This window comes from Polistes canadensis, unplaced genomic scaffold, assembly GCF_001313835.1.
Source record: "Polistes canadensis isolate GaletaPanama2010 unplaced genomic scaffold, ASM131383v1 scaffold_27, whole genome shotgun sequence".
NCBI lineage: Eukaryota > Metazoa > Arthropoda > Insecta > Hymenoptera > Vespidae > Polistes > Polistes canadensis.
The window spans coordinates 139,791-164,688 of NW_014569574.1; the positions used below are offsets into that span (position 1 = coordinate 139,791).

Genomic DNA, 24,898 nt, shown 5'->3' on the forward strand with positions numbered 1-24,898 from the left:
TATAATAATAATAATAATAATAATAATATATTTATTTTTCACTTTCTTTACGGCCAACGTAGAGATAGGATGACGCGAATAAGAGAGAAAGATTAGAAAAAAAAAAAAAAAAAAAAAAAAAGCAAAAAGAGAATGCACGTTTATCGCACATAATTATAATAAGCGAGTTTAACGCGAAAGACGTATTTAGTGAGAGCGAGAGAATGTGAAATAAATAAAGAAAGAAAGAAATAGAGAGAAACGCACGCTGCTGAAATTACAAAGGAAGGTCTTTATCTTCTTTATGCATATATTATAAATACATACACCAATATACATACGTACTACATACATAACATAAATCCATAGCATATGTATGTTCCTTATTTTTTTTGTTTCTTCTTCAATTATAATCGTCTTTTGTAAATTAATTCGAGCTCTCGCTTTTCTTATCGCACACACGAGTATTAAAACATCACGCATGATACTCGACACAACCCTAATGAGAGATTAAATGAGATGAACGCGAACAAATGCATGCATGTTGTACATTTGATTCATTATTATTGTTTTACGTTTGCGATTTTCTCGCTCACACGTTGGGAGATTTTTAACACTAGAACTATCAATCGAATTTCATAGTGATTGGTCTTTTTTTTTTTTATTTTATTAATATTTAAATAATTTTTTATTTATATATGTGGATCTTCTCTTTTCTAAGATTTCACCCCGCCTTTTTTCTTTAGATTTACATTACGTTTATGTTATATTTAAATTTAGTTTAATTTGTCATTCGATTTAGGTATAAATTTATTGTTGATAGTTCTAGTGTTATTATATATTTATAGGAATAATGTAATATTTATTATATTTTTAATTATTTATGCTAGAGTAATTGTGACAGTGGGCCAAGTCAAAACACTTAAGAAACAATTGATTTTATATAATTTATTTTTCCATAATTTATTATATATTATATTATTACTTATATTGTGCAAATAATAATTTTTAATATTCCACTGTCATAATTATTGTCACATTTAGAAGAGAAAGGAGAACGTCCTGGACGTGATTATCTTTCTCTCTCTCTATCTCTCGTCATTTATTATTATTTTTTTAAATATTATTTTTTTTTTCTTATAAAGAACGCCCTTGAACGTAATAGACGACACAATTTGAAGTATGTTTCAAAAAAGCGTTCATTTTTATTTCTTTTTCTTCTTCTCTTCTTCTCCTTTTTTTTCTTTCTTCTATTAATAATAATAATAATGATAATAATAATAATAATAATAATAATAAAAATAATAATAATAATGATAATAAATAGTCCCTCACGCTTTTCGGAGGTTTATCATCCCTTGATCGGAGTTATTATTAAAAAAAACTACCAAGTACCTAAAGCATTTATTGTTGTTTCGTAAAAATGTGTATAAAACATAAAAGAAAAAATAGAAATGAACGATGCAAGTTCCTTTAAAGGATTTACGATTTCTCGAACGGACGAACTATAACACGAACAAATGAACGAATAAACTGTTTTATTATACGAACACCATAAAAATGGAATCATCGAGGTCGCTTAATAATATTGTGACAGAACGTGTAACGGGTCGTAGAAATTGTTTTAGAATGGGAGGGATGGTTGTTCCTTGATGCCTTTGCAATAGTTTTTTGAAATAGTGCTCGGTATTATATTCAATGAAAATGCAGTATATCATAGATTTTAAGTGTGACCGCTATAACAATGGAAACTTTGTATAAACATTATCAAGTGGAAAAGAAAGAAGAAAATAAAAAGAGCAACGATGTGCAAGCAAACGTTTCGTAAAATATTGTAGAATATTATTATTATTATGGTGTTTCATGGTAAAAATGAAACCTGAAGAAAAAAGGGATGGCGTGGTGAGGGTGAGGGCGAGGGGGAAGGGGAGGGGGATGAAGAATGTGGAAGAATAGAAGAGGAAGAAAAAAATAAAAACGGGGAGAGAATAAGAGAAATTTAATTAATTTAATTAGCGCGACACAAAAAGAATAATATTTGTGTTTTGATATCATCGAACACTTCTTCATTTTTCGTGTGGCAACAGGTTGCTTATATTATTTTTTATATTTCATTTTATTTAATTTTTATTTTTTTTTTCGAGATCGTAGACGATGAACGGGGGGGAGGAGAGGAGAAGGGCGTCAACTACGATCGTGCCTCGTTACTTCCGATTTTGAATATACCATTAAGGGAAAACGAATTAATTCAAAGTATCGGGGTGGCTTTGAAAGTTCGCGATGATTTAAGAAAAAGAAAAGAAAAATAATTCCAAGACAACATTTTATATAATTGTTAAATGTTGCCTTCGAATTTTATCGAACATTCCGAGCAACCCGATATATATTTGCGTGCGTGTATTTCTATTAATACGATTCGTCGTGATTTCGAACTGGGCCGCATTTATAATTTTGGAAGCCCTAGGCGAAACATTTTTCTTTTACCCAGCTTCGAAAAAAAAAGGAGAAAAAAAAAGTAAAGAATCAGAAAAAATATATTTAATTTAATCAATATAATCCATTTTTATTATCTCTAATTTTATTTGGTATTATTTACTTTCGTTAGTTATTTTTTTCTATCCTTGGTTTTTTTAGCAAGTATATACTAGTATACTAAATTGTTTGTTTTTTTTTTTTTTATATATATATTATATATTTTTATTTGCGAAAAGTAACAGTTTTAAAATATGACACCCATAAAAAAAAAAGGAAAAACAAGACTCCAACTTACGCCTAATGCACTTTATAGTAAATGTGGCCCTATACATTGTGAGAGTATCGAGATGTGATAAGAGCTGATCATCTCGATCTAAAAGCCCCATATACATGTCAAAACTTTGCAATATATGCATCGTTGTACTAAAAAGGTTTCATGAAAGTTACTTTAATATCAGTATGACATACACTTTATTAATTCTTTTCAGTTTGTCATCAATGTTGCATATTTTCCTGCATCGATGGAAATTGTTTCTCATGCTAAAGTATACTCGTAAACGTTGTAACGTGTATCGTAAACATTTTAAAATCGAGATACATAAAGACTTAGATTTTATTATTTATCAATTAGTTGTTTCTCTCGTTCAAATATAAAATTCTTAATAAGAATGTATCATAGGGAATTTGGACATCAAAAAAAGAAATAGAATTTTATTTTGATAAGTTGGACGTTTCGTCCCTTTATTGGGACTTCTTCAGCAACTGGAAATTTTATTTTATTATTATTTTTATATTACGAAATACATGAGAAATAACATGTAATATTTTATAATGTATGGGTCTCATGTATTTCGTAATATAAAAATAACAATAAAATAAAATTTCCAGTTGCTGAAGAAGTCCCAATAAAACGTCCCACTTATCAAAATTAAGTTCTATTTCTTTTTTTGATGTCCAAATTCCCTATGATACCTTATTATTAAGATTATTTATCAATTTCAGTTTGACTTAACATTATCGATTTTGTTTCAATATTATTTCTATGATACTAAAAAATAACAATTTATTTTTCTGATATATTAATCATAAAATTTATGTACCCCAATGCATGTTTTAATGTGTATATGGGCTTTTTAACGTTAGAATTTTGGAAGTTTTATATTTGTGGATCGACTTTTGGCCTGAAGAAGACAACGATCCTCATAATATTATAATACACCGCAACGGGACACGATCGTTAACAACTTTTGTTCCAAAAGTTGCGATAATAACCTACTTACATATTTTACGTCTTAGCTTGTAGTAAAAGAGAAGAGAAAAAAAAAACAAGAAAAAGAGAAAGAAAGAAAGAGGGAAGAAAAAAAAGAAGGAAAAGAGAGCAAGGATATTTATATGGGAGGCAAGCAAAGAAGTGTATGAAAGTGAATGAAAGTGAGAGTATAAAAAAAACAAACAATAATTAAAGAGAATGTGGAGATGAATGAAAGTGTGCGAATGAAACAGAAAGGGGGAGAGTCAGATAAAAAAATAGGGGAAGGGGTGGGGGAAAGTAAGGCTGTTGGAGAAAGCGCAGTGATCTCGAGATCATCGATTATTTTTCTTTTTTTTTTTTAACGAAAGTTTATCGAAGATAATGACGGAACGGTAATTTAAATAAAAGAACAAAAAAAATTACGATAAATGGAAAAAGGGTGGGAGGGGGAGGATGCAAGATGTATGATAGATCGCTGCAAATTTGTACGCAAAGAAATGAGGGGAAAGGGGATTAAAAAAAAAGAATAAAAACAGCCGCAGCACTCGCAATTACCTTTTTTTTTAGTATTAAAATGCATTTATATATAAATATATATATATATATATGATAGATATTAAATAATTTTAAACTATGATATAGTCCTAACGCGAGTATTAAGAGTGTTTGTTATAATTAAAATTATTTAAGGATCGAGCGAGATTTGTACGAGTGAGGTCAAAATAAAATTAAATTAAATTAAAATTAAAATAAATTAAAATTAAATTAAATTAAATAAAATAAGAGATAAAAAATAAAAAATAAAATGAATATAAAAAGTGAAAAAAAAATGAGAAAAAGGAAAAAAAACAATACGAAGGATAATAAGCGTACGCGTTACGTTATGCGGTGAATTAAAATAACGATGAAGAATATATAAGAATAATAATAATCATCAATGGGAAAGGGAAAGAAGGGAGAGAACAAAAGTTATAGTAATCGCGTGGCCATTTATAAACACTGTGTATTGTAATTACTGTGCTACCATTAAAATATATATAAATGATTAACAAATCAGACGCTTTTCGAACGCTTGCGATCGTTGATTATAAACAAAACGAAACAAATTAATAATAACATTTTTTCTCACCCAAATCACATTACATTTTCCTTTTTTTCTTTTTCTCCCCATAAATATCCACTTTCTTTTTTTCTTTTTTTTCGTATTTTTCTAAAAGATGTCTCATAATTTTGTATATAATCGATTATCGTAACACACACACACACACACATACAAATATTACAATGATGTCATTTTTCGATCATCGTTCCCGAACGTTAACAATGTTTTCGAGAACATTTCGTATTTAAGGCTTATTCTTAAGTGAAGGAATCATTAATACAACAACAACAACATCAACAACAAATAAATAGTAATAATTATTAATTTAATCAATCAATAAATAAATCGATTTACTTATGTGATGATCAAATGATTTACTTGTTAAGCGTGTTTATACGTTTTAAGTAATAAGTGTGGGAAAGGGGGTGGAGGGAGTGGAATGATTTTGCTTGGAAGAGAAAATTCGTTTGAATTTCATTACAAATTCAACGAATGTGTGAGATTCTTTTTTAACTATATAAATATAATAATAATTCTTAAATCTCTTTCTGTCTTTCTTCATCTACCGAAGTAAGATCCAGTAAAAGTAAACATTTAAAAGTGCAAAATTAATTTTCCAAATAATGCAATTAAATATTTTAATACCTGCATCGAATCAGAATACATATAAAAAAATAAATAAAATATCAGTCAACTAAATTGCTGTTAATTTAAACTTTCTCTTTCTTTCTTTCTTTTTTTCTCTCTCTCTCTTGCTCTCTTTTTCTCTCTCTCTCTCTCTCTCTCTCTCTCTCTCTCTCTCTCTCTCTCTCTCTCTCGTAAAAGATATTTTAAATGCGACTACTGGTGATATACAATCTAAATATAATCATACGTTCTCAATACGTGCCGATAATTATGATATGATTTAACCCAAGTCAACAAAATTATATACAAATTCAATATTTATTGATTTATTTTATAATATAAATCATTTTGGATTACTATAAAATAAATCAAAAATTAATATTTCCAATTTAATTGTCTCAATAACACTGTCATAATTATCGGCACCATTATTAACTTTAAAAACAAACTAAATACATATACGTTTACGTGAAAACTATGATCGACTGCCAAAACAAAAAGAAAAAAAAACAAAAAAAGAAAAATAAAATAAAAACTCGTTCGAGGTTCTTTTCTGACGATGCGCGTTCTTGGATGTGAGCAATTGAAATAAATTACGTACGAACTTAAACCACAATTAATTGTTATCAACGAACGTGACGATTGAAAAATTAGAAGGAGGATAAAGATAAGAAGGGGGAAAAAAAGAAGGAAAAAACTGAAAGGACTGATAATAAATGTTCTCATATATAACCGAAATAAAATTATTTCTCGAATAACGAGAACTTGGGAACTAATTTTAAATGAGCCACTCGTACTGTCGAAGAAAAGTACGATTATATGGTAAACCATCCCGATTCGACGCTCGTTTTTTTCGCCCCCCCCCCCGCCCCCCGTCCTCTCCGTAAGAATGTTGATCCTCGTTAAGACAAATACCGGAAAATTCTTCCGAGGACGATTTAAAAAATATTCCTTCGGATCATCGGCAACGTCTACCACCGATAAATGGTCAGACCGTTTCCTATTCGTTGTTGATCCGTAAGCTGACAGGATTTTCATTATTATTATTATTATTAATATTATTATTATTAGTAATATTATTATTATTATGATTAATATTATTATTATTATTATTATTATATTATATTATATTATTATTATTAATATAAATGGGAGAAACAGTAAGCTTCATTTTGTAACGTATGACGTATTATATAATACGCGGGAACCATATTGGATACGCGAAGCTCAAATATAAAATATAAAAATAAATACATATTTAAGAGAAAAAAATGATTGTGTGTAGAGGGATGGGGGATGATGAGTGAACAAAGTTTCAGTTTTATATACGCAAGAAGACGAACAAATTTGTATTCGACGTGCACTCTGTGTGCGTTTATGAATCGTGTTGATTGAAAATGGGGTTAGAAGAAGAGAGAGAATAAAATAAAACAAAAACGAACAAAAAAGAAGATGATAATTAAATAAACAAACAAACAAACAAAGCAAGTAATGGCGCGAATTTAATGCGAGCACTGATTAATCGGCGACTACTTCGTTTCTTATGACGTATCTTGAAAATATTTGTATGTAAATGAATGACAAAAATAATAAAAAGTATACGCTGTACACGTTTCTTGTGTAATATTCTTTTCTTTTTTATTTTTGTGCTACGTTATTTAATTTTTATTAAATGCTTTTAAATGTGTAAATATATTTTCAGACGAACTGAGCGAGCTACGAGGTTTTACATTTATTTTTTTGGTGCGATATTATTTAATGTTATTTACATTTTCTATTTATAAAGATCCTCATTTTTTTTGGGGCTCTGAGTATATGTGTAAATATATTTTAGAAAACAACTGGCTAGGTTTTGCATTTTTTTTAATGCATTATTATTTATAATTTGATTTAAATTTTCTATTTATAAAGATCCTAATTTTTTTGGGCTCTGAGTATATGTGTAAATAATATTTTAGGAAACAACTGGCTAGGTTTTACATTTTTTTTAATGCATTTGATTTAAATTTTCTATTTAAAGATCCTCATTTCTTGGGACCCTGAGGATATTTGCAAAGAATATTTTAAGCATCACGGAGCTAGGTTTGTACATTTTTTCACAGTAAGATATTATTTAATTGTACTTAAATTTTGTATTCAAGGATCCAAAAGCATTGTACGGATCCTTGAAATATATTTTAAAGGAAATCTTGAGAACCACTGAGCTAGAGATTTGTGACCTTCCAGGTCGCCCAAGTAGGACACTTCGTTTTCTTGACGTTCACCGTTTTACATTATCTTTCACCTAGTATAAATCCTTGCCATTTTCTACCTACTCGACTAAAGTTCGTTTCACCAGATGTTAAAGCTATCTTTATCTTTTTATTCATTTATTTATTACATTATAGTTCGGTTTAATTATGAAGATCTCAACTCTATGCGCGTGTATAATAATATGAAAGGAAGTTGTATAAAATAACTGGCACAAGTATGCTTTAAATAGGCATGACATTGCTATCGATTATGACATCATTTTCTTATTCGTTATCACCTTTCCCATGAATGCTATTTACGTTTATATATATATATATATATATACATATTATATATACAACTGCAAGACAAGTAAGATACATTATACAATAACATCAGTTATTTGTATATATATTGCAAGGCAAATAAGATAAATTATACAATAACGCTAGTTTAAATATTTGTCTTAACAAATTTTCATCCAATTAAATTATTTACAGACTTTTGATTGGATACATTTTTAAAAAAGTGTTTTTTCTTCTTCTTATATTTAGTAAACGTAAAATTATTCAAAGAAATAATAATCATAGGATTATGACATCGTATTTTTAATTGGTATAACATTCATCATGAATATTATTTACGTTATATATAATCGATAATGTGGTGGTAACAGTTATACAATAATTCTATAATAGTTTCAATATATATATTTAGATATTATTATTTTCTATGAACTGTTATAAACCGGATTTTTTTTCTTTTTTGGATACCTTTTAGAAAAATATTCTTTTACGTGAGAGTCAAATTATTTACAAAGAAACAATAGTCATAGATTATGATGAGATCATTTGATCATGTTTTATTTATCATATTTACCGTGAATGTTATTTATATAATATCATTAACAACGAGTTTGTAATTATACAATAATTCACATTTAAATATTTCAAATTATTCTTTGTTTAAAAAACATTTTGTTAAATAGTTTATTTAACATTTACTAAACATAAAATATTAATCTAACCAAAAGAGTAATAATCATCGATATAAATTTTAATATGTAATAACAAATAATTGAAAATGATTTATATAAATAAGTGTAGAAAATAAAGAATAATATCTAATAATAATAATAATTGAAATATGTAATCTCCGTCTGATTCCATCTTGGGATCATCGGACTTCAAAGTAGAAGCGAGCATTACATTGATGACGTCACCTTCCTTTCTTCACCCACAGATCTCGCGATGATATAAGAAGAACGAGGCTATGACACAATATTCATTTTCCTTCTCCGTCTCATATTGTCAGTATTTTCTTCTTTTTTTTTTTTTTTTACAGCGCAGAATCGTGTGACGTCGCAATCTTTACTAATAGAATCCATGTAAAATAAAAGAGAGAGAGAGATATATATATATAAGACACAGATATACACATTGACACGTTTATTAGAACAGGATCGTGATACGTACGTTAAGCTCGAGTGACGTCATCGTTTTACATACGTACATACAGGGTCTACGATCGTAAAGATTAAAAAAAGTAATAAAAATAAATAAATAAAAGAGACAACGTAATATAATCAATTATAAGTGTTAAACACTACTCATGTGTCAGGAACGCGATGCGACACTTGTATCATTCGAAAACACATTAAGAAGATAATTTCGAAGAGTATTTTTTTTTCTTTTTCATTGATACACAGTGAAAAAAATGTTTTTCTTTATCTCTTTCGTTATATTATTATGTTATTTGAAAAATGTTAAGGAGTAAAAAGAAAACGTGTTTTTCTCGAGTTGGCAAGATAAGTAAAATACATTCGTGAATGTCTTCTTAATCGTATCGTACACTATCGATTTACATATCTTACAATTAATTAGAAAAAGACATTTGCGTAATGTTGTCTCCTCTTCTCTTTTTAATTTACTATAATAAGAATGAGTAGTAGTAGACGAATACAATATTTTGAGTCATCGATAAATTTGTGCAAATGAAGAACGTCTAGCATAACATAACACGTTTAAAAATATCGCTCAGAGATAAGATATTTTTCTTATTTTTTTTCCTCTATTTTTTTTTTTCCCCCTTTTTTTTTTTATTTATTATTGAAGAAAGAGATAAGATTAATACGTAGGAATGGGTGCGGTAGAAATCGTATAAATATTTTACTTTCGAAGGTAAACAATTTTCGAAGTAAATCTCAAGAGAGAGAGAGAGAGAGAGATAGGGATGATAAAATTCAGAAGAATCAAGATCGTTGCGAGAAAAGGAATGGCAGAGGGGTGGTGGATTTGAGAATGGGTGCGCATTGGATCGATATCTCATCGGGGCTTGCGGGCACGCGTTTTCCCTGAGGGTTGTTTTAGACGACGACGACGACGACGACGACTACGACTATGACTACGACACTGGCGCCGCTGCTCTTCTAGTTGCGACAACATGCATCACGAGAGAGATCAATTTTTCTTCATCGAACCAAATTCCAATTTCTACGTTCCATTTCTTTTTTACCCTTTCCCTTCATGTTTTTATCGTTGTTGTTTATAATTATACACACACACACACACACAACGCACACGAATTATGGAAGTTATTAATAAAAATAGTTTTGATAGGGGTGGGGAAGCAATGGGAGGGGGATGAAAACGTAACGCAAGAGTCGCCATCATCGATCCGTTTTGTCGACAACAAAATAACAAAATTGGGGGTAGTTTATGGTAATTTTGTTCACTCCCAAATAGAACTCGTTCCTACGAACCCACCAGCTTATTGTAGTTTTACGATTTCTTCTACCCTTGCGAGAGAAAATTGACGAGCACCCGGATTGGTCGGTGGGTGTTTGCCCGCGACTCGCCGGCGCGCCCTTTTGTCGAAATAAAAAAGAAAAAAAAAGAAAACAATCTTTCCAGTTATACAATGGACGTTTTATTTTACATACGAACGAGTCAATACAATGTGCGACCCATAACAATCGTTGTACGCGAAATGGAAATTAAAAATGAAAATATACAAATAAACGAAACATTTTATCTTTAGTTAATTCCAAATTTGTACCATCCCTAACGGTGTTAGCTCGTGTTAACTAAAACCAACAGCCTAAAAAAAAAAAGAAAAAAAGGTCCTGTATACCCTAAGAAAGAGAAAAAAAACCTCGAAAAAAAACAAACAAGCAGGAAAAATAATAAGAATTAGGTATGTTGAAAAGAATAGGGAGGGATTAATAAAAAAAAAAATGGTCTGGCAAACACGTTGCTCTGACCTTCTCCAGTTTCGTGTAGGTCCTCGGGTTGCACCCGAATCCTTGCTGGTGGTTCGGTTTAAGTGGATGGTGGATGGTGGGGCGGGGGGGCGGCCAAGGAGAAAAGAAAAGGGGAAGTCTGGACACGGAACCACCGGTACGGCTTTAAAAGCAACTTGCGGCAAGAGCAGTTATAGAGAAGAAAAAGTGGGAGGGAGGGAGGGAGGGAGGGAGAGTTGGTGCAGGCGCTGATGCCGGTATGGCGCGGTGCGGTGCGCTCATCGGGCCGCAGTTATGGTGGGGGTAACATAAAATGGTGGTGGGGGTAGGAGGTTCCCCTACGATGGCGTGGTGAACCCATTCCTTCGTTCCATACGCTTTAATCGAAAGTCAGATCGCCGCGGACTGCCGCGTAGTCACGCGGACGTTCGTTTATCAAGTTTTTTTTCTCACCATCCAAAAATATAATATTTCTCTATTTGCATTATATATTCGTTTCCCCCCCCCCCGCCCCTCGGGATTTTTCTTAACTCGAAGGTAATTTTTCTCTTCAATTCCTATTTTTTTTTTTCCTTATTTTCTTTTTTTTTCTTTCCCATTTCCTTTCTAATACGCGCGTTTATTCGCTTTCCAGAGAGAGAAAGAGAGAGAGAGAGAGAAAGTATAATATCCCTGTAACATAAATCAACGACGATGGTTAGAAAGTGTGTCATCTTTTTAGCAACAATTACGTGTTTCTTTATAGATTAGCTTTGTTTTCTAAGGGATTAGAAATATTTATTTATTCTATAGTGTGTTAAAATACGAGTGAGAATATTCGGGATTTATTCGTGATAGGTAACAGTGTAAACAAGAGAGGAGAAATAAAAGGTGATGTGTATTACATACTGAGAGTATAGGATTCGTGTAGGAGTAAAGTTCACTGGCCGTACAAAGTACTGGTAATGTTGATAGTTCTTAGTTACACATTACACACACACACATATATATATATATATATAAATATCGAGAGTTCACTCTGTTATTTCGTTTATTTAATTATTAAAACATCCGAATGGTGGTTAGCACGTATTTATTAACGTGTTTAGAATAAAAGAAAAAATTTCTTGGAACACGTGGCACGTGGTGAAGAAGATCTAATTTCACGGAACAAGATATCACATCATCTCGATGTTCAAAGCTCGAGATTCCTCGTAAACAATAGACCTAGACCAGACACCTTGGAACTGTGTGGCGCCAAATGACGAGGGTTACTGATACCACCAACCACTCCTACGCATTCAACTACACTTCCTTGTGTTGAATACGTGCAATTACACTTTACCGAGTATTATTGTTAAAGTAATCGAATAACTTTTTTACCAAAAATTTAACACAATGCAATCGATTTTTCTCGAATATCGAAACGTCAATTAACTTTAATGACATTCGCATTACACTAACGTGCTTACGTACTTCGTTATTTACTCAAGAAGTTTCATTACAGTAATTGAGAGACATGTTTAAAATAACAAAACAAAAATATGTCAGACTACGAGTTATCGTTCGCAATCGTGGAAAGTTTAAGAAGTATAGACACGTGCATGCGCTCTTTCAATATGTTCGATAATGCGAGATAAGAATTAGAACACTAAACGATATTACACGATTGATGATACTCTTCGATGCAATTCGAGAGGATCGATTTTTCGATTCGCATTTTACTTCCCTTGGGATTGAAATTCTTTCTCGTTTTAACATGATCCACCCCTATTACTGTCTTCTCAAAATCAAACAAGGAAATATACTCTATTTTATACCAAAGAAAAATATTTATCTTTCGGCTTTTAATTTCATTGAATGTTCTTTGAATTTGATTGAAAGTTTCGTGTCGATTTATAAACAAACAAAAATTTATATTTAAAATAAATATTATTTTTCAATATAGTAATATTAGAAATATATATATATAAAAAATTGTTGATTTTAAATTTATTATTCTTTTTTTTTTTTTATACAAAATCGACACAAATTTATTCAAGCAACCTGATACAATGTTTCAAATTGGTCACAATCGTATTTGAAAATAGTAACCAAAAATATAAAAAGGAGTTATCGAAAGTTGTTTCTAACGTGGAAACGAAATTCTCATTTAAATATCTTGCGTGACGAATACTTATTTAAACCATTAACTTACTAAGTTAATCGATAATTTCGAAAGAATCGAGCCTAGCGTGTTTCGAACTCTTATCGATTCCACTTTACGCACGATCAAGATTAAACTTTATTCGTTTACGTGTACACATTTTGATGATTTAATATCTAACGTAAGATTATTTGCAATTTTGTTGAAAATAAAAAAACGGGCAAGGAGATTTCTTCTTTCTTTCTTTCTTTCCTTTTCGTATATACATTTGACAGGGCCGTATTTAATTGGCGTGTTTTAACGAGATTTAAAGTAGAGATTAAATGCGAAATAAGTGGCGCGTACTTTTATACTAACACGTTCATGGTCCGGATACAAGCAATTTGCAATTTGATCGAGTGCTCTCTTGCTATCTCTCTATAATAATATTGACAACGAAAGTCTCGTTTTGCTGGATGAATTTGATCGACGCGTTGATGATGGTAGTAGATAGGTCGGTGCTCCGGATGATGTCAACGGTGATTGATATGTTTTTTTTTCATCTGATAATATTGAGTCAATAATTTTATAAAGTATTTTATTCTCTTTTATATTTATTATCTTATGATGAATTTTTTTGTAGTTATACTTCTCTTTTGGCGCGTTTTGGGAAGTGAAGTTAGATGCGACAGAAAAATCGACACCACGAAGTTGTCGATATTTACGATGAGCGGGAAAATTGAAGTTATTTTTGAGGTTATATTCGTTTTGATACGCTAAAGAAGTATAAATTCTTACGTGCGTACATAAGTACACACATCAGTTTTTTTATTTTTCATATTAATAGAATCAATTTCATATTAATAGAATAACGATATTTTAATCATTAACGATCCGCAAATATTTCAAGTTTACTTCCCACCAGGTCCAAGCTATTTTTCATGCAAAGAGAAACTGCGTACTCGACGTTTTTTTTGCAAGTGTAAAGAAGAAAATATTAATATCTTTTTAAGTGAAAATTTATTAAGCGTCAAATTCTACATAAAAAACTATCATACTATATAGGGCCTAAAATAAATAATTATTATGATAACTTAATAAGTAAAAGTGCCATGCTGTTTGTATGGCGGCATTGGTCCGTTAAGAATTAATAATAATTAGTTGTTTGGCTTTTTCGATTAAATTTCATTTTTATATTATTCGAAAAACTTTTGTAACGTTAATTTAATTTTTAAAGACAAACGATAATTATTGTATTGATATTAATTTCGGTTTTTTATAGATTATTTTTACATTTTATTTCTTTTTTTCATTCTTTTTATTATAGTATTGAAAAAACGTAGGACGAATATAGATACAGACGTCGAGATTGAGAGAGAGGGAGAGAAATAAAACAATAAATGCTGAATAACAATGACGTCTTCTCTCTTTACGAACGACTATTAAAATCCATACGGTGATACACGTATCTTAGGGTCAAAGATTACCACCGATTGACATTTATCGTTTCTCGATGTGAACTACGACCAAGTAAACTCAAACTAACGTTTCAAACGAGATTTTACTCTTACAATTAGAAGAAATAATTTTTTTTTTCTATTAGATAAAAAATTCCACATTCGTTTTACGATAACAAGATATAATTTTAATTTGATGCCAGCTATGCCAAAAAATTTCTAATTTGATCCAATTAATTTCAATTGAATTTATTTTCTAACGTGTCTGACCTGTTCTCTCTTATCCACGAAATCTTGTTTCTTTTTATTTCGAATCATCTTTATATTTAAAACGAATTACGTCAATTTCAACACGTAGATAAAAAAAAAGAAAAAGAAGAAGAAGAAGAAGAGGAGAGAGAGTGGAAATAATTACGGTGACTTTTCGTGTCAAAACGATTTAGACACGCATGGTGAAATCATGGAACGAGCGGGGAAAGTGAAACTAAAAAGAGGAGGTAGAAGAGGGTAAGAGGGGGAGGGGGTATCTCGTTTGCCAGAGACACGTGACGACCTTGAATCATTTCCTACGGTCAAAAGTTACTCTCCTATCGAAAAATTCACTCTATCAACGTTATATATTTTGTATTTTTTAATTCGAACTAATTATTAAACAAATTAACGTTTAATACGTATAGTATAGATTTTGTTATAATTTATCATTTTATTTTTGTTTTGTTTTGTATATTATATATCTCAATAAATTATTGTTAAAAGATTATACTAATGGAACTCGCTAATTGACAGCATCGCATTTAATTCGCTGTCCTTCGTTTATTGATGAGTTTTTTTTTCAATTCGTTCGATTATCGTTTATAGTTTTTATTCGACGCGTCCTTGAAAGATCGCGTGAGAACGCATAATGTTTCTTAAAACGAAGTATTACGAAATTCATTTCTTTCTCATTTTTTTTTCTCCCGTTAAAAGATATTTTTCTCGAATGTCTTGTGAACGTAATCATAAAACGAAATTTAAATTCAAGAATGTATATATATATATATTTGTAATGACCCTCTACGTTAAAATTTGTATATCGCGTGATAGTTGACATTTCGTCAGTAGTTGAAATCTTTAGTTAGCTATTGTTATTTGATAGGAATCAAAAGGGGGATAAAAAAAAACTAATACAATATAATGGGGATAGGATAGGCATCGTGCGAACTCGAACCATTAGCATTGGCACCGATGCGATACGTTAATGGCACATACACTGGCGATTCACGGTCTCGTTTATGTTCTTCCGTTTGAGAATGTATTATCTTTCGTATTGTAAGTTTGGTTTATTACTCACAAACTATACGATAAATACATGTCGCGGCATGTACTTACGTTAATAAATCGATTTTGATAGAGGAAAGAAAAAATATCTAATTTTTATCAATGTTCATCATAGCGTTTGACAATCGATCAGCTTATCAATTCATCGATAGAATATGATAACGATTACGATGAAATTTTAAAGAAGATTCGAATATGTTTATTGATGGTATAACTGACCTTATCCACGTGTACCGTTATCAGTTGGTAGTAGTAGTAGTAGTAGTAGTAGTAGTAGTAGTAGTGGTAACACTCTTTGTATTATTCGACAGACATTGTGTATTTTTACATAACATAAAATTGTTCTAACGGTTCTTTCATTGGTTTTTTTTATTTTACTTTTCAGATAACAGAAACGGTAGGCGTCCGGAGTAATAAAGAAGAACACTAAACAAACATAGTTGTGAAGATTTCTCGTTAACTTTTGCCATCGTGAACGATTGGATTTGTTTAAAATGAATTATTGATCGAAAGTTAGCGAAAAGAAAGAAGTAAGTAAGTAAGTAAGTAAGGAAGGAAGGAAGGAAGGTCGAGTGGTGCCGGGTTCGGCGACAAGACGCAGTTTAAAAGCTCGAAAAGCTCGAAAATATCGGAAGGAAGAACGAGACCGAAGAGAAGAAGAAGAATAAGAATAAGAAGAAGAGGCGCGAAGCGATTGGTGGTAACACTCGGTAGAATAGAGTAGCGTTTCTTGTGTCAGTAGTCCGGAGGCATATACCCAGGGTATATGCGTGGCGTATTAATAGACATTAGTGGCTAGTTGGTGGGGGGGACGACGCTCTTTGCTCGCGGGTGAAAATAGAAAAGAATGTTTTTGGAATCCAATTGGACTTGGTTGGCAGAACGATGGGTCAATATGGCCGACTTGGCCGAGCGGGTGGACGATCTGATATGCAGTTTCGACTCGGCTGGTGATACGACCATGGATACATTATCGATGCTGATATTCGGTTGGATGCTATTCGGTCTTGTTGTATTGTGCGTCGGCAAGTATGTCTACAATCGTTTTGTCTTAAACGATCTCGGTAGCTCACACGGTACGAAAGACGGCCATGTCTTTCACGGCGATAGTGTTGTGGTGACGACGAGTGGTACTGTTGCTGTTGCTGGTGGTGTTGTTGCCGCTGGTGCCCCCACCGGGGCTAAGTTTCTTTCTCATCAGGAGAGATCTAACAAATTATCAGTGTCATTGGTCGGTGCTCCCTCGGGCACCAGCTCGAAAACATCGACTACGACCGGTCCTACTGGAATCGGTGGTGCTGTTCTAGCTGCCTCTAACGCAGCTGCTTCTTTCGGGGGAGGTGCCAGCGGTTCATCCTCGACGATTTCCCTCGCACCCGCTGTCCCAACTTCCTCGACCTCTTCCCCTGGCTACGTACCGCCGACTCCCCCGGTCCGGAAACGACTGACGAGGAAGACTTCCGGTGCTCTTATCACTCCTGCTAGAAGCTCGAGGGCCCTTCATTTACCTACGGCGACCGGTGCTGACGCCGAAGCCGTTCGTTGGGTCAACGAACTGATCGTCTGGCTGCACTCGGACCTTGTCATCCTCAACGAACTTCTCGCCATTTGGGTGGCTTCCTTGAACGACTTTACTGCCGGCTCCGTCGACGAGGTCAGTCTTTCTTTCTTTTTTTCTCTCTCCCTCTCTCTCTCTCTTTCTCTTTCTTTCGTCATTCTAGAAGTGTTCCTCGTTAGCGTTCTTTTTCATTCGCGGAAGATTCCTCTTCGTGACCGAACTCGCACCGTGTCAGATGGCGCTCGGGAAATCTAAGAATAGCGACTCCAACCTGTTGGATGATTTCGTTTCGTAGATTAATTGTTCGAATGTTTCGTTTATCTCGTTAATCGGAATAAACAACACAAATGTTTGTTCCTATTTGTCGATCAGGAACAATCCAGTTTCGAAGTTTGATATTTCATTGGAGGTAATAAATACTAATGGGATTCGTGACGGTGTTAGATAAGACAACACACGGAACGTTTATTTGCACTTGTAGGCGTTTAGATTTTCAAGTGGATTTAAATCCCTCGTAAGATGAAACTTCTGTTATCCTTGGGACGGCCCTTAATTCAACGCACGAGATTAAAGTCAATTGATTCGAGCGAAAGGCGTTTTAAATCGACACAACGTGTCGTTCTTATTCGAATTTATCCGATTGAATTATCTCGTTGACGTGGCAAACTTGACCCCCCGACGTGTCTGAACAACCTAATGGAATCCAAAGCGTCTCGATCCGCTTACGAAAGAATGCTTCTCTTTGTTCCTTCTTACAACGAACCCTCTGGCCCCTTACGAAACATTATCTAACCCACCTAACACGCTAGATTCGTATTTTGAATCGCGGGCGTGTTTCCAACTACTCGTACATTCTCTCTTTTCTCTGACTCACGATGATTTATGACAAAAATGAAACGATTTGCTCGCGCGACTTCTCTTACGAATATTTTTTCTCAATTCGTTAGGGGATTATGAAATTTACACATCAATTTCTAACTTCTTTCTTTTACTTTTGCTGCTTTTTCTCTTTGTTTTCCTTTTTTTTTTTAAGAATTTTTTAAACAATGGAAATGAAATATATTATACATCTTAAATTCATTCGTTTAAAAGGTTTTTCGAATATTCGTTTTTATTAGTCATTATTTTGCTTTTAACAAAAAATTTGAGTAAAGGGGCTAAAAATAAACAGCAAACACTTAACACGATATCTGGGAATTAACAGTAGCTCTTGTTACAAATTTTTTCTAAGGTTTATTTTTCTTTAATTCAACGTAGAAAAATGTCAATGAAAAACTGAGAGATCGAGTGTCCAATTAAAGAGGAGCAAGATTTAACTTAATTAAAAACGTACCAGTGAAAGATGATGGAACCGAAATTGAATCATACGTATGACCTAAATCCGAACGAACTTATGGGCTGACCTGATGAATGGGAATTATGATATGAAATTAGCCTCTACCATCTGTGAATAGGTTTCTTTTCATAAGAAAATTATTTATAGATTATTCTATGCGTATGTGTGTAAAAGTGAACATACGTGAAATTATCGACAGCGTTGAGATTACGCGTACGTCCGGTCTTCGAGCTAACGGAAATGCGATATAAAGTAGATGCACTTTTTTTTTTCTCTCGTGCAGATCCAACAGGTCGAATCTCTCTCGAACATTATATATATTTTTTCTTTTTTTTTTTCAATAAATTTTTTATTTAAAATCTTAGCCAATTACTTGGGTAGCCAAAAGTGTTTACGCTAAAATGAGTTGTCCGAGAAGAAGAAAAAGAGAGAGAGAGAGAGAGAGAAAGAGAATCATAATTTACAGGCTGTAAACAGTTTTCATGTATTATTGCCAATTGGAATACCAATTTCTTGCCAAAACGCAACAATAATGTTATTATCTAATAGTACGTTTGTAGACACTTTGAAATTCTTGTTCATAGATGCTAGACATATGATTGGAACAAGTTGATCGATATAACAATATTATTTTGGACACTGTTTTATATATTTAACTCGATCAATATTAAATGTTTTAAATTTATTGTTTATTTATTTCTATTTTTTTGGTTATTGATTATTTAATTAATTCAACACATTGATAACAACACGTTTGATATTGCAGCATGGTGTGGGCGTCGAATTTGTACGCGTACTTCCTGAAACACATCCACCAACACTGTCGAATATTTTCTGCGAATGCGACTCGAAAGATGATGTGGTAAGTAATCAGTTTATCAATAATTAATCATTATTAATCATTATTTATATCCTGATATAAGGCAATACAGAATTCGATTATTAACAAGTCGATGCTGTAGGTTATCAGATCGTTAATAATTTAGCATGTTTTTCATACCCTGGAGAAAAAGTATACAAATTCTGAGACACTTTGTTCGCGATATAATGCTCCCCATTCATTCTGTTTTACGAATAGAAGAAGAAGGTCTTTATTCTGTCGTTTTCTCATTTTTTTTTCTTTTTTTTTTTTCTTCTTCTTCTTTTCATTTAGTCTCTCGTTCTCATCAAATTTTTTCGTTCTATAGACCATTACGTGCGACTGCGAGGCAACACCAGCCCTCCAGTTGAAAGCATTTCGTCAAAGAGGTGACAAATTGGAGTCTAGTCACTATCGTGTCAACGTTAATCGTTTCCGTGCACGATTGAACGTTGTTTGCATCACCGAAAAACTTCTCATCGATCTCAAATGCGACGGCTGGCCCGAGGTTTGTTTTTCTTTGTGTGTTTTACACTACAACCAATCGACAATTAATTTATGCATCCAAATGTTTACTAGAATCAATCGAAATTACTAGTAGTACTGTATACCTAAGCTTAAGTGTTTAAGCTTCATTTAAACAAATTCATTCCTAGAAAATTTATTAAATTGAAAAAATCTGAACCCCTTCGTTACTAACAACCCACGTACGGTTTGTTCGATACTCGTATTTTTAAAATGCTCGAACGAAAGATTGAAATTAGATTAATTTTCAAATATATAATTTACAAATCAATCATTTTGATTGTTTCGATTGGTTTTAATCTTGAAGAATAATTTTCTTTCGTAAAGTACTTTTGTGGTTTTACCTATTCGTGTTAGGGAAAGGAAAAAAAGGAAACTAAACGAATGATTGTATTAAATCGAAGGTAGCATGAGAGGAAATGAAAAAAGTTGTTTTGATGTTTCGTACCAGGTGAAGGTTTCCCTGGCACAGGTAGGAACAATAAAGAAGGATTTGGATGAGAGCCAACTACAGGAAGTAGTGACGGAAATTGTAGTTGGTGCTTTGAGGGGTACCAACGTTCATCTGAATCTATCACAATATCCAACTTGTCCACGATTATGGAGAGAACCACCTCCCCAACCTGGTTTCTCTTTACCAGTTCATTATGATAGTATGGTAAGAAATATTTATTATTTTAATCAATAATTAATGAACATGCAATTAATATCAAAATTCTGTGGTTATCCTAAATAATGAAATTTTAAGTGGAAAATTATTTGTAAAAGAAAATACATCTACGTGGGTATTAAAGGGGAAGTTTAAAACCAATGGATATACAATTTTATCTTCCACCGCTGTGATCTCAGATTTTTATTACCTTTAAAATGACGTATCACAAGATATGGGGTTGCTATTTAAAATTTCAAAAGAAGGGTAGAAATTGGGTGAAAGGTATGGAACATAAAATCGTTTAAATATCGATCTCAAATTTATCCATTCTATATCTGACTTATTTGTTTTACAAAATCGAAATTATTTAAAAAATTGAAAATTACGTAGGTGCTATTAAAGTTATGGTTAGAAGTGGGGTGGAATGCGTAAAAATTGTTTCGATATTGATTTCAAACTTATTCCATCGATATCTCTGACATACTTTATATTATATCAAAGTTGTTTTAAATAAAAAGTTTCTTACGATAACAAGTTTTAAAATGAACACGCTGTATACAAATATCTATTTTCGCTTATGTTTTTGCTATCATTGAAAAAAAGCAAAAGAAAAATTATTCTCCATTCTTTAACTTTTCAATCATGAAACCTACATTACTACAGTGTATCATCGATAAGCGTGTTTATCGATTCGAATGAAGTGGGCTGTACATGCGATTATTATTGAAGTAATTAGAACAGTACTATCTGTTGTTTATCCGATTAAAAGGAAAAATTACACAACAAAAAATATATGTTATTTTTTTTAATTAACGAATAAGCTTAATTAAAATAACAATGTACATTAATCGTTATAACATTATACTATCTTTTATCATTCGTATACTCGTTGATGTTTTAACATTTCGTTTATACAGAGTAGTTCAAATTCAATGATACACAAGGGATCTCCTCAACGTCTTCAAACACGTAATGCAACTTCTGCGACCCAGTTGCAACAACAACAACAACAACAACAACAACAACAACAACAACAACAATACTTGCCCGGTGAAAAGCGTTTGCTTGTAAAAGTTGTACGAGCTACAGAACTTGGTGGTCAACAGCCCTCGGTTGAACCATATTGCGTTGTCGAATTAGATGAACCACCGCAAAAGCATCAAACTTCTATCAAAAAGGATACAACCAATCCAGTTTGGGACGAAGCATTCTTGTTGTAAGTTAAAACTTATTTTTTCCTTTTCAATTTAAACGTGAAAATAAAAGGGTATGTATGTAGATCGTAAAAAAGAATTTTGTTGAATCCAGTGATGTCAGTCACAACACCACTGAGGTACTCTTGGAAATTTACGATCATGTAAATAAGAGTCAAAAATTCTTGGGACTTGGTATAGTAGGGGTCGAAGAACTTCTTGCAAATCCGAGCCAGAGGCAAATTATACCGTTGCAAGGTAGACCTTACGAGGAGGATGACGTCACTGGCACCCTCACCGTAGAGGTAATCGATTTTTCTTATCAACCCGTTGCATTCGTCTACTCGAGCTATGACCTATGACTTATGAATTATAACCCAGTTTTCTCATAAACATACAAACACACGTATACACATATACACATACACTAGCACATATTCAATAGTCATTTACACGGTTATATTTACTGTATCGATAAGAGTGCATGTTTTTTATATTTTTTTGATAGTGTATGATTTTTTGTTTTTGTTTACATACGCAGTTTCTTTTCATCGAGGGTGCTGAGGTGCCACAGATCGGAACGAAGCCTTACAAAGTGAAGGAGACAATAAAACCGATGTCACCGACTCGTACCTACAATCCAGCGACCAATCTCGTCAGCAGCAATAGTCTTAATTACAACAATGGTAACAGCACTCTTATCTTGTACGACAATACCACTCTGTCAGACGGGGGTAATTATCGATTGCTTGTCTCAAAGGTATTGCATACTTTGATGTGTGAATCCTTAGTGGTTTTTCGATTAGTCTGCCAATTTCCAATCCCTTTTTTCTCTTTCGTTCCTTTGAAATTTAAATAGACAACAACGAAAATACGATTTTTTTGTTCAATTTTACGCGCATATTTTTTTTTTTATCCTCGATTTATTCTATAATTTTTATACTTCGTATCGTTCGCGCAAAAATTGATTTATTAAACTCCTAAGGATTTTTCATTCATTTTTCTATACAAACGCGATTGGTTAAAATTGTTCATCATTCGGAGAAATTGTCACATTTCAATTAGATTTATTTTGTTCGAATATATTTTAATATATTATGTAAAATATATTTGATTCATATTATATTCGATTAGATTTGAATATTCTGATTGAAAACAATATCCTTCATTTCCGAATTCTCGTAATCCACAGATTAGTAGCTAGCATGAAGATTTTTGGATTTTTTTCCCCGTTTGGCGAGACCCGGTTCCAATCATTATTTAGATCTATTCTGATAATCGATTCCCTAAAGTTTTAGAATTTTTAAGCCCCAATTATAATTTATTCGCGATATACAGTGAGAACAACAAAATTCGAGAAATTTTGTATAGTTTGCATAAGTTAAAGTTGGAATCGATTTTTATTTGTTATAGTTCACAAATACATAGAAATGTTTTAGAATAATAAACAAAACAAAATGTAAAATAAAAATATTCTTCGTGTTAATGGGAATTTTTAGATATTTTCTATTAAAATTGTTTTTAAACGTACGCCGATGGTCATTTATAATTAATTCAATGACATCGATAATAACTGAGTAGACGATTAAAAGAATGAACATTTTTTCTTTCAAAACAATGTTTATTCTATCTCTCTACGACTTTCCATACGAAAGATAAAATCGTTTAAAAATTGTCACACGTAATCCCAACGAACAGCTGACGCGCAAGTACGTTTCCTGGTAAACGAAAAAAAAGTGTTTACGTCGGCAAGAAGGTTGGCGTTAAATTCCAGGAATTTATATAGGTCACTATACCAGACAGGTCAGCGGGACAACTTGAATGCAGGTCAATAGGTCACTCAATTTAACCCATATTTTATTTACATTTAATTTTCAAATCTCTCCGAAACTAAAAATCGTAGAAATTTCAATCTCGAACACCATTTAAAAGAATCATTTTTAAACAAACATTTTCATCAAATTATTCAACAATTTGTTATAAACAATTTATTTTAAATAATTTTTTATCAAACAAATATTAAAATTATCAAAATCTTTGCGTAAAAATATAATAATTCATTTATACGTTAAATAAATTAGTTATCAACAATTCATTGTTATAAACAATTTTTTTATTAAAAAAAAGATTACAATTAAACATTTTACAACTTAACAATAAATAATCTACGAATACAATATATATAACATTTACACATTTAATAATTTATAATAAACAAAGTGTTATATGTATAATGTAACAGAAAAATTTTTCGTCAAAAATATATATATTTTCTTTAATTGTTATAATCAAATAAATTCTAAACAATTACTAACAAATAATTTTTATTGAAAATTTTTTTATAAACCAATGCAACATTTTTTAATTTTTTATCTTTGAGAAAACAATATAATTCACTGTCAGAAATGTTTCTATGCGTACCTGCATCACTGAACAATTAATGGCCATCGGGTGTACATGAAAATGAATAAAACATTTCTATCGGTTTTCGTAAAAACAAGAAAGATAAATCTTGTGAAATGCACCGTAATTTGACTTTCGACGTTAGTACGAATAGATGACGCTTTTTAGGAATCGATAAAACGTAGATCTTATTAAAAATCAAGCTATGAATCATTAACTATTTTTAAATGATATTTTCTTCGTAGATCCTTATCTGACAAATGGAAACGTGGACTCGCCATATAGAAGTGGTCAAACAAACGGTAACAAAGGAACTCTGATAGTGCACAGTCAGCAAAGGGTAAGCATCGTGAAAATATTCTGCTAATTTTATTGCACTGCATGTAGAATTGTGTGTCTGTGTGTGTGTGTGTGTGTGTACAATATATTAATACAAACAATTTTTATATTGATATTTATGCACGTTAAATTGACACATCACTTTGAATTTATTTAAATATTTTATATTGAAATTAATATAAAATTACCTGTGTGTCGGTAATTATGACAATGGACTAAATAAAAAGAAACAATTATTTATAAATAA

The 24,898-nt window shown here is 31.8% G+C and overlaps 1 protein-coding gene across 9 annotated transcripts in view; it reads left to right on the top strand.

Annotated features, from left to right (window-relative positions):
* Positions 1-11,283: 11,283 nt before the first annotated feature.
* The window catches only part of LOC106783889, a 17,911-nt gene continuing 4,296 nt past the window's right edge, over positions 11,284-24,898 (top strand). For 2 of the 9 annotated variants that reach the window (XM_014742862.1, XM_014742865.1), the window contains exons 1-9: positions 11,469-11,849; positions 16,172-17,440; positions 19,447-19,542; positions 19,868-20,047; positions 20,516-20,722; positions 21,634-21,932; positions 22,025-22,214; positions 22,451-22,643; positions 24,558-24,652. In XM_014742862.1, coding sequence (XP_014598348.1) covers positions 16,634-17,440; positions 19,447-19,542; positions 19,868-20,047; positions 20,516-20,722; positions 21,634-21,932; positions 22,025-22,214; positions 22,451-22,643; positions 24,558-24,652 — 2,067 coding nt within the window. In that variant the 5' untranslated portion in view covers positions 11,469-11,849; positions 16,172-16,633. Of the gene's footprint in view, positions 11,446-11,468; positions 11,850-14,849; positions 14,977-16,171; positions 17,441-19,446; positions 19,543-19,867; positions 20,048-20,515; positions 20,723-21,633; positions 21,933-22,024; positions 22,215-22,450; positions 22,644-24,557; positions 24,653-24,898 lie in introns of those variants that run through there. The other 7 variants (XM_014742857.1, XM_014742860.1, XM_014742858.1 and 4 more) reach the window with 7 other exon arrangements.